The sequence below is a fragment of the Microtus ochrogaster genome, chromosome 5, assembly GCF_000317375.1.
Source record: "Microtus ochrogaster isolate Prairie Vole_2 chromosome 5, MicOch1.0, whole genome shotgun sequence".
Classification (NCBI taxonomy): Eukaryota; Metazoa; Chordata; class Mammalia; order Rodentia; family Cricetidae; genus Microtus; species Microtus ochrogaster.
In genome coordinates this window covers 67,009,458-67,020,315 of record NC_022012.1, presented here as the reverse complement: position 1 = coordinate 67,020,315, position 10,858 = coordinate 67,009,458, and the positions used below count along the sequence as shown (strand labels likewise).

The following is a 10,858-nucleotide window of genomic DNA, read 5'->3' as shown; positions in this document are numbered from 1 at the left end:
GATGAGGGAGGGGGACTTGATCGGGAGAGGGGGAGGGAGGTGGGAGGCGGTAGTGGGGAGGGGGCAGAAATCCTTAATAAATAAATAAAATTTAAAAAAAAATAACTAAAAACCAAAAAAAAAAAATTAGCACTTACATGGAAAAACTGTACATCTACTTACTATTGCTTCATCAGCTTGTCTAACCAGATCAGCAGTTTTTGCCTCCAATTCTGCATTTAAACGTCTAAAAGCAGAAAATAACAGTTGACAAATAATAACAAAATTCTAACAACAATAAATGTAATTAAATTTTGGCAATTACATTATAATCAATATTTGCCAAAGCACACACAACATTTTTGGTTGAAAATGAACAGATCTATTAGAACTCCCTGCTTCTTCCTACCTCTGGAAGGAATGTAAGCACTGCCCTGGCTTTCCATGGCTCCTTATTCATATCTTCCATGAAGTAAGTCATCTAACTAGTAAACTAGGCAAGAGCAAACAGCTCCAGGATTATCTGACCTATGGAGAACACAAGTTCCAACCGTGCATCCTTAGACAGGTGGGTCCTGTCTCCTGATGACTAGAGTGGCCAGGGTCAGGGAAGCCAGCCTGGGCTGGGTGTTACAGTCGGTGGGGAGCCAGCTCACAACTCAGCCATGCACTCGGTACCAATACCACCAGAAATATGGGATTTATTTGGTCTCCATTTGCAATCTAGCAAAAAGCATGACTATTTCTTGATCCAATTAAGCAAGAATGATTTTAAGGGAAATGTTTTAAAAGGGAGAAGTTCACTGTCATCATTCAACCTTTTTATTTTTAATATTTCCCTCCAATCATCACCTGCAGCACACACACACAAGTCTGCATGCTCCCAGAGACAGGAAAGAAATACAGTTACCTCCACATGGTGTTGTAGACACTCCCACATCAACATGGTCAGCATCTTAGCTGGCTTCACAACAGTCTCGGGAGTAGTTAGCCTAGTGCACTAAATCTAGTCCTGTCTCTTTCCCTTGTAAAGTTTCACACCACGATACACATCTTTCTCTCCCATTTCCAAACCACACTGGCTTTTCTGAAGTTCTATCAAAGATTTGTCAAGGAGACTTACTGAGGGATTTCCCCACTTTGGTACATGATTCAGAAATAACATGAACCCTGATGAGGACTGGGTGGAGGAGGGGAAGGACAGACAGCACCACATCCTTTCCTAAAACGGCCTTGCCTTTAAGAAATACTTTCATTATTTTAAGATTACTTGGTTAAGAGAAATCTAAGAAATAAATTATTATATTTAAAGTGACAATTTTTTTCTTAAAAAATCAGAAGGACTACTTAAATTGAAACTTCGAATTAATGCAGATCAACCAGGAGGATTAAGTCTAGTTTTCTCCTCTAAATCCATTAAAATGAGAAATAAAATATGACTACAGAAATAATCAGTAAACTCAAACTCAGGAGAAACGCCCTGGTACTAAGAATGACTCAAAATTCTGAGTGAGAGCCACGAAGAGAAAAAGAAACCAAAAGAGCTGGCAGCTAGAAGTGGATGCACATGCAAGTCATCAACTACCAAACACAGACTGCAAAAACTCCACTCAGGGCCTCAGGGGAGAGGTCAGTGGTGAGGTGGACAGACCACCTTGTAATCCAAACACATTCATCTCATCCAGAATGGTTCAGAGACACTGTGCCATCTTTCATCGTGTAGAAGGGAAGCTAAGCTGATAGAGGGAAATTCAAAGCCAAGTTACAGGGATATTTGCTCACCTAGAATATAAGGACTCTAAAAACAAACCCTGCTGAAGTCGACTTTAAAAGGATAACAAATCACATAAGTCACCAAGGGAGAACGGGAAGGCACAAAAATGGAAAAGAGAGATTTACACTATGAAAACAATAAAAATTTTTAATCAAAATTCTAGTTTGAAAGAAGGGGAAAGAGCAAGAACAAAGACAGTTATGGTCTGAAAATGAACTGTTTGCCACACTTCCCCAGTTAGTGGGGCTGCTTTGGGGAGTGTAGCTTTTAGAGGCAGGCCACTGGGGGGAGGTCTTTTGAGGCTTACAGTACAGCATCACTTTCTGCCAGAACTCTGTTTCTTGATCCTCCAAAATGACCTGTCTGCTATAAACTCCTCTGCCACATACATCGGACCTGAGTTAAATTGTGGAGAAAATATTTTGATACATATTTTTAAAGTTATATTTAGTGAAATCAGGGCAAATTTATAAAGCCCGATTTAAAAGGAATCTACCCAAACCCTGGAGCAAACCTCAGAGATAATGATGAATTATTAAAACTGAGCTCCTCAAAATTACAGCTGAGCTTCGGCAGCTCATGGTTACTTTTGTATTCCACCTTGCGTCGTCATAAACAGGGAAAAGGGGATGCAGAGAAAACAAAATCAGAAAAAAACTACCATAGCTAGCAGACGGTTTCATCCAGAAATCACAAGGCTCTACAGCATGAGTTGAGCAGTGCTGAAGATATGCATTTTGTTGTTGCACTAGTAACAAATAAGTTTAAGAGCTTTAAATTTTAACAGTTGTTGCTGGGTGATGGTTATCTCTTGTCAGTTCAGCCTGGTCTACAGAGCTAGTTACAGGACTACAACAAAGAAATCTGGTCTCGAAAAACAAAACAAACAAACAAAAAAGTTGTTAAAAATATACTTTATTTAGTAAGGGTACATTCAAATGGCAAATAATGCAAACATAATCTTTACCCTGGTATCCTGGTGGAGTTTAGAGTTCAGTAGAGGAGGCAGAATATAGGAAAATAAACTATGGTGCTGAATGCCTTTAATCCCAGCACTCTGGAGGCAGAGGCAGAAGGATCTCTGTGAGTTCAGGGCCTGGTCTACATAGTGAGCTCCAGGACAGCCAGGGCTATGTAGGGAGACCCTGTTTCAGATCTTTTTGTTTTGTTTTGTTTTTTAAAACATAAACTATCAAGTGAGTTTATATTAACAGAATATGCTAATTGGGAAAAAAACATGAAACAACTAGGGATCTGTTTAGCATGGTCAAAGTCCCCTCTGGGCTTTACAGGCAGGTATGATTTCCCTCAAGAACAGAGAGTGTTGGAAAGAAAGACCCATGTCCCTTGTGACTGGAGAAGTGCAACCTGTATAGGTGAGAGAGAGAGGCAGAAAGCTAAATAAAAGAAGCCAGAGCTGTCAAAGCATTGAAAGTGCAACAACAATAGCAAAATGCAGTTTTAAGCAGTGCAACAAAAAGACAAATTGAAAATTAAAAGGGTTGCTCTGGCTGCTGCATGCAACCTGGGGAAGGGGAGTGGGGTGAGGGTGGGAGCAGAGATAACTGCCAAAGAACAAGGCAAGAAAGGGAAATCATTCTTTCTCCTTCCATTGTAGCCAGGACCTGATTCATTTAGAAAACAAGCCTCTACGAAATTTGCACAAAGTTAACTCTAGTAATTTGAGAATTCTCAAAATCTTCTTCTCTGGGCCGGGCAGTAGTGGCACACGCCTTTAATACCAGCACTGGTAGGGGGAGAAGGGAGGGACAGACACGGGATGGGATGGAATGACAGAGGCAGGCGGATCTTTGTGAGTTCGAGGCCAGCCTGGTCTACAAAGCTAGTTATAGGACAGCTAGGGCTGTTACACAGAGAAACCCTGTCTAGGGAGAAGAGAAAAGAAGAACGAAGGAAGGAAAGAAGAAAGAAAGAAAGAAAGAAAGAAAGAAAGAAAGAAAGAAAGAAAGAAAGAAAGAAAGAAAGAAAGAGGGAGGGAGGGAGGGAGAGAGAGAGAGAGAGAGAGAGAGAGAGAGAGAGAGAGAGAGAAAGAAAGAAAGAAAGAAAGAAAGAAAGAAAGAAAGAAAGAAAGAAAGAAAGAAATTTACTCTGGGAACTCTACTCTTGGTGGCGATTTGTGTGTTCCAAGGCACTTCCAAGGGAACCCTTCTGATGCCCAACACAGTTTTTGTATTACATTTTTGCCCTTACAAGTATCTTCTCAGCTTTGGCTAAATAGCCAAGGCTAAAAGGATGAGGAGTGGGGGGGAAGGCCCCCAGATACAACCACTCTACAGGAAAGGAACACCAGTAACCTCCCTAGGGCACGAGGGACGCTCACTTGTACTCTTGCTCCCGGGCGAGGAGGTCCTGTCCAGCTGCAAGCTGCCCGCGCGACTGAGTACCTGCAGCACCGCATCTCTGCAGACAGAATTGCAGAGCTCAAGTTCAAGGGAGTCTGGGGTCCGTCCCGCCTGCCAGCCCGCAGCCCAGCCACTGGTCAGGAGTTAGGGGCTGAACTCACCGGCACTCCCACATTTCGCCCCGCCATCTTTCTAAACCAATGTGGTTACCATGGTATCAGCATATCTTCTCGCGAGAGTTCTTGGGTCTCGGGCAGCCTCCCGCCAGAAGGCAAGGACTTTTCTATCTCCACCTAGAACAGCGCCTGCGTGGGCTTTGACCAGCAGTTCTGAGGCTCCAGGGTACCCACCTAGACTCGCGGTTTAACCTGTCCTCGGCCGGGAGGTGAGGTTTCAGACCCCACGACGCAGAGACAGCAAACACGCATAAGCCTCTATCGGAGGTGTTTCTCCAGCCCAGTAGGGCAATCCGACTCACCGTAGTTTTTGTTATAATTGATGTTTTTCAGTACAGTTCTACAGTTCTGGTTGCTATCATTATTCATGCCACGGCTGAGAGCTCGGGCTGTCAGTATCAGCCCAAGTTTGTGTCCAGACATACCATCCATGATCTAAACTACTTCCTCTGCAAGGCGGGACCAAGAATAATGTTAATATCACTGAGTAATTGAGAAGTAGATGAGCTCATGCATAGGATCCTGCCTGCAACACAAGTCAACAGTTCCGGTTGTTTGAGGAATAAAACTGAGAACCCAGAAATAAGCCTTTCCAGGTACAGTCACCTGGTCTAAGGACGCCAAGGTCATTCACGGAGAGAAAAGTGTTCAGCAACAATGGAAGGCAACTGCCTATCCACACGCAAAAGAATAACTCCGGCCAGTATTTCACACTAGATAGAAAAAGGAATTCAAAATCATAACTAAGTGAAAAACTGTCTATAAGCACCATGAGTGTGAGTTGTCAAGACTGAATTAACAGATTTTTTTTTTTGCTATGCCCCCAGAAGGATAAGCAACAAAAGACAAATATACTAGATGTCACCAAAAGAAGATACCATAAAACGAAAACCCAAACCACAGTAGAACATTTAGAAATTTTATCTAACATATGTCCACAGCATGTAAAGAACTATCAGAAAACAAGAAGAAGAAACCAAAGGATCTTTTATAGGTGTTTAGCCAAAGAAACACACAAATAACTAAGATATATAAAAAGATACTCAGAGCCGGGCAATGGTGGCGCACGCCTTTAATCCCAGCACACGGGAGGCAGAGGCAGGTGGATCTCTGTGAGTTCGAGACCAGCCTGGTCTACATAGCTAGTTCCAGGACAGGCTCCAAAGCCACAGAGAAACCCTGTCTCCAAAAAAAAAAAAAAAAAAAAAAAAAAAAAAAAGATACTCGGTAGTGTTGGTCTTCAGGTAAAGGGAAAGCAAAACTACAATGAACCGCCCTCTCATGCCCACCAGGGCCACTGTAATAAAAAGGAGACAGGAGCAAATGAGGGAATATATGGAGATATATGAGCCTTATACTGTTAATGGTGATGTAAAGATCATAGAGTAGCTGGGTAACCCAAGCAGTCGGCCAATTCCCTTTTATGCAGTTATCCCATAATCTAGCAATGTACACCTATATGTGCAGGTTTGGATGAGACAACCCCCCCCCCCCAGCCATCGCCATAGGCTCACTATTCGAATGTCTGGTCCCTAGTGGAAGCTGTTTGGGGGATGTTAGGAACCTTCACGAAGTGTGGCCTTGCTGGAGAAAGTGTGTCATCGAGAGTAGGCTTTGAGAGTTCCTAACCTCACCACACTTCCAGTCCCTTGCCTGGACTTCATGTTGGCAGCTCAAGATGTGATCTCTCAGCTTCCTGCTCTGGCTGCCATGACCCCTGCCATCAAAGCTTTTCTTTCTGGACCCATTAGTCAAAGTAAACTCTTTCTTCCAAAAGCTGTTTTGGTCATGGTATTTTCCCACAGCAACTAGCTACAAAGATAGCTAGTGCAATATGTGTATACCAAATAATAATAAGAATAAATAATAATTTAAAATGACCCAAAAATTATATATAGAAGTGTATAGAAACATTATTTGATAGCCAAAAGGGGAAAAATACCCAAATTATCATAAGTTGATGAACAGATAAATGAAAACCATCTATTTATATAATAGACTATTATAACAAAATGAACAAAATATCTCATTCCTGTTACAATATAGAGGAACCTTGACATTAAGCTAAGTGAAAGAAACTATTCTTAAAAAAATCACACCATATCATGTAATTCCATTTACAAAGGGTCACAAATATGTGGTTTTATCCCAATGTAACAATATGTCTATAAAGTGGCCAGAAGAGCCAGATCCATAGAGAGTGAAAGTAGATTAGTGGTTGCCTAGGCTGGCAGATGACAAATGGGTTGAAGGGGTTTGTAGAATAAAAAAAAAAGTTTAAAATATATTATAGTGGCCAGGGATAGTGGTGCACACCTTTAATGCCAGCACTTGGGCGGCAGAGGCAGGTAGGTCTCTGTGAGTTCAAGGCCAGCCCGGTCTACAAAGTAAGTTCCAGGACAGGCTCCAAAACCATGTCTTGAAAAGGACACACACACATTTAGCGTTGGTGGTACATCCTCCTAAATATATGAATACATGAATACAACACAAATGTCTTGTAGTCCTAAGAGTAAAACATTCAAAAATCCTGGCGCCTGCAGGGTCATATTCCTTTCTAAGCCTGTATTGGGGCAAGAACCTTTTTTGCCTCCTTCTGGCTTCTAATGGTGTCTCTCACTGATTGGTTTTCCTTGACCTGATCTCGTCACACCCCTCTCTTCTGCTGGAGACACCTTAGTCCACATCCCTAATCCCAACTGAGTCCCTTTGAGTAGATGGTTGATTTTTGGAGTTAGGGCAGATGTCCCAGTGCTCATGTGCATGACCTTCCAAACATTTTCAAGCCAGGTATGGTAACCAGGTATCTTAGTTAGGATTTCTGTTTCTGTGAAGACACCCCATGACTACGACAACTCTTAAAAAAAAAACATTTAATTGATGGGGCACGCTCACAATTTCACAGGTTCAATCCATTACTGTCATAACTGGGAGCATAGCAATGTGCAGGTAGATGTGGTGCTGGGGTGGGGTAGTAGCTGAGAGTTCTACATCTCGCAGGCAACGGGAAGTTGACTGTCACATCAGGCACTATCCTGAGCATAGGAAACCTCAAAGTCCAGCCCACAGTGACACACTTCCTCGAACAAGGCCACACCTCCTAACAGGGCCACTCTATCAGATTATCGGGGCCAGATACATATAAACTACCACATTCCACTCCTTGGTCCCCATAAGCTTGTAACAATATCATAATGCAAAATGCATTCAGTTCAACTTCAAAAGTCCCCACAGTCTATCACAGTCTCAACAATGTTTTACAGTCCAAAGTTCCAAGGTTCTTTTTAGATTTGTATAATATCTTAACTGTAGTCACCTGTAAAAATTAAAATCAAAAGGCAGATCACAAATTTCCAACATAATGATGGCACAGGAGATACTTTACCATTCCAAAACGAAGGGAAGGGAGCATAGCAAGGAAATACTGGACAAAAGCATGATGGAAAACCAGCTGGGCAAACTCCAAACTTTGTATGTCCATGTCTGATGTCAAAATACTCTTCAGGTCTCCAGCTTCATTCAGCTTTGTTGACTAGAACACACTTTTCTCTTGGCCTGCTTCCATTCCTTGTTAGCAGCTTCCCACAGCTCTAACATCTCTAACATTTCCAAGGCAATCCCACAGCTTCACAAAGCGGCCTCTCTAGGCTGCCATTGGGGACATCTCTGATGCATTGGTTTTCCTTAGGTACAGAGGCAAATTGTATAACCTGTTTCTTCTATCCTTAACTCTAAAGTCAGAACCACATGTCCAAAGCAGCCAAGTTCTACTGCTTGCAGGGCTTGGACCATGGCCCCTTGTTCAATTACATCTTTACCATCTTTCTGACTTTCACTGCCTAAGCTTGGTTGTCCTGAAACTTGCTCTGTAGACCAGGCTGGCCTCAGAATCAGAGAACTGCCAACCTCTGCCTTCCAGTCCTGAGATAAAAGGTGTGCACCACCATACCCAGTTCTAAGCTTTTCTTTGATTTCTTTGCACAAATTGGAAACTCAACTGGGTGGGAGCTAACCTTAGGGTCACCACTCCCTTTATTCCATTTTTTAAATCCATTTATCTCCTTGAACATAAGATTCAGCTCTATTCCACTTCCTGGTTCTCTTTTTTTACTCGAATTTTTACATTTTGTAATTTATTTTGCTCAGCTTGCTCCTTTTCATTATAAATCTTCATTAGAGTTATCACTAATAATCACACAACAGAGTCTATACTAGGCTGTTTTGAGATTTCTTTTGCCAATGGAAATAATCCAAAACTCTTCACTTTAGCCCCAGACAAACTTTTTAGACAAGGGCAAAAAGTAGCCACTTACTTAACCAAAATATCACAAAAATGATCTCTAGGCAGCATTCTAAAATTCTTCTCCTCTGAACCTCTTGAGCAAGCCCCCATAGTTCACCAAATCACATTCAATGCCACTGTCTTCCATGCTCCTACTAGTATGGCCCATTAAACAGCACTTAAAGTGTTCAACTGATTAGTGTAGTTTCTAATCTACAGTCCCAAGGTCCATATACCTTCAAATAAAAACATGGTCAGGCTTATCACAATATCCCACTCCTGGTATCAACTTCTGTCTTAGTTAGAGTTTTTGTTGCTGAGAAGAGACACCATGATCACAGCAATTCTTATAAAGAAAACATTTAATTGGGGTGGCTCACTTAGAGTTTCAGTCTATTATCATGACGGAGAGCATGGCAGCATGCAGGAAAACGTGGTACCGGATAGTAGTTGAGAGTCCTACATTTTGTAGGCAATGGAAAGTTGACTGTCACACGGGGCAGTATCCCAAGCATAGGAAACCTCAAAGCCCACTCCCACAATGACACACTTCCTCCAACAAGGCCATACCCACTCTAGCAAAGCCATATTTTCTAAGAGTGCCACTCCCTATGAGATTATGGGGAGCAATTTCATTCAAACTACCACATCAGGGTTCTCTCTTTTCCCAGTTTTCCCCATTTCCCCCAATTTTTTGCATGTACATGTGGTACGCATGTGCTTTTATGTTTTCATGTGTGTAGGCACACTTGTGGGTGTCTGTGCACATGGGTACACATATGTAGAGGCCCAAGGCTATCAGGAGCCATCATCATCTTTCACCTTATTCACTCCCAGGCAAACCCAGAGCATGCTAATACAGCCAATCTTGGTAGTCAAACCCAGAGCATGCTAATACAGCCAATCTTGGTAGTCAAATCCAGAGCATGCTAATATAGCTAATCTTGGTAGTCAAACCCAGAGCATGCTAATATAGCTAATCTTGGTAGTCCACTTGCCCTGGGCATCCTGTCTCTTCTTTCTAAGACTTTGAGGCTTCCTATGCTCAGGATACTGCCCAGTGTGACAGTGGAATTCCTGTTACCTGCATGATGTAGGACTCTCAGCTACTACTCCAGCACCGTATCTACCTGCACATGCCGTGCTCTCTGTCATGATGATAATGGACTGAATCTCTGAAACTATAAGCAAGCCACCCCAGTTAAACAGGCTACCACACCCACCCTGCATTTACATGAGTTCTGAGAATCTGAACTTTGGTCTTCAAGCTTCTGGTACCTGTTTTAACCATTGAACTACCTACCCAGCCACTTAGGGCTTTCTAGAGAAACAGATATAATAGAAAGGTGGATAAGGAGACAGAGATGGGTGGTGGGGAAAAGGGAGGGAGAGAGGGGGAGGAAGAAAGAGATGAGACTGGCTTACTCAGTCAGATTCTGGATGATTTATAGGCCAGAGAGCCAGTTCAGGCCAAGAAGCTAGAAGGCTCAGAGAGAGAAACCATTGAAACACATGAGATATTGATATGAGTTCAAGTTCATAGTGATGAAGTTGGTCTATTAATAACGCCAACAACCAAGTCTAGGCTGAGTCTCACTCAGAAAGAATCAAACTGGCACTCTTGCACTCTTTCACTGGCCAGCTAACTCCTGGTTTTTTCTTTTCTTTTTTTTCTTTTTCTTTTTTTTTTTTTTTTTTGAGTCTGTCTTGGAACTCGTTCTTAGGCTAGGCTGGCTTCAAACTCATAGAGATCCACTGGCCTCTGCCTTCCGAGTGCTGGGATTAAGGATGTGTGCCACCACTGCCACCACAATTCAGAGTGGATTTTAACCTTCCATTTACTGACTTATTTGCCAGATGCCTTTGGAAACACCCTCGTGAATTCAATGTGGGAAAACTACCTGATTCTACCTAGAGAGTGTTTTTCTTATTCATAGAAACTATTTAAAATGTATTTTTATTTTATGTATTTGCATGTTTTGCCTGCATGTGTGTATATGCACCAGATGTATGCATGCACCGTGCCTACAGAAGCCAGAAGACGGCATTGGGTCACCTGGAGCTAGGATTATAATTGGAGCTTCCTGATGTGGATGCTGGGGTTATAGTTGAACTTCCTGGGTGTTTTGAAAGAGCAGCAAGTGCTCTTAAGTGCTGAACATCTTTCTAGCTCCACACCATGAAACCTTTATCAAGAAATGTTTCTAAAGCCGGGCGGTGGTGGCGCACGCCTTTAATCCCAGCACTTGGGAGGCAGAGGCAGGCGGATCTCTGTGAGTTCGAG

General features: G+C 42.4%; 1 protein-coding gene across 1 annotated transcript in view; it reads right to left on the bottom strand.

The window, feature by feature from the left end:
• Tex9 (testis expressed 9) overlaps positions 1-4,304 on the bottom strand; it is a 42,480-nt gene extending 38,176 nt beyond the window's left edge. The window contains exons 1-3 of the mRNA XM_005347646.3: positions 4,278-4,304; positions 4,095-4,174; positions 163-226 (exon numbers count right to left, since the gene is read on the bottom strand). Coding sequence (XP_005347703.1) covers positions 163-226; positions 4,095-4,174; positions 4,278-4,304 — 171 coding nt within the window. The remainder of the gene's footprint in view (positions 1-162; positions 227-4,094; positions 4,175-4,277) is intronic.
• Between the last annotated feature and the right edge of the window lie 6,554 nt (positions 4,305-10,858).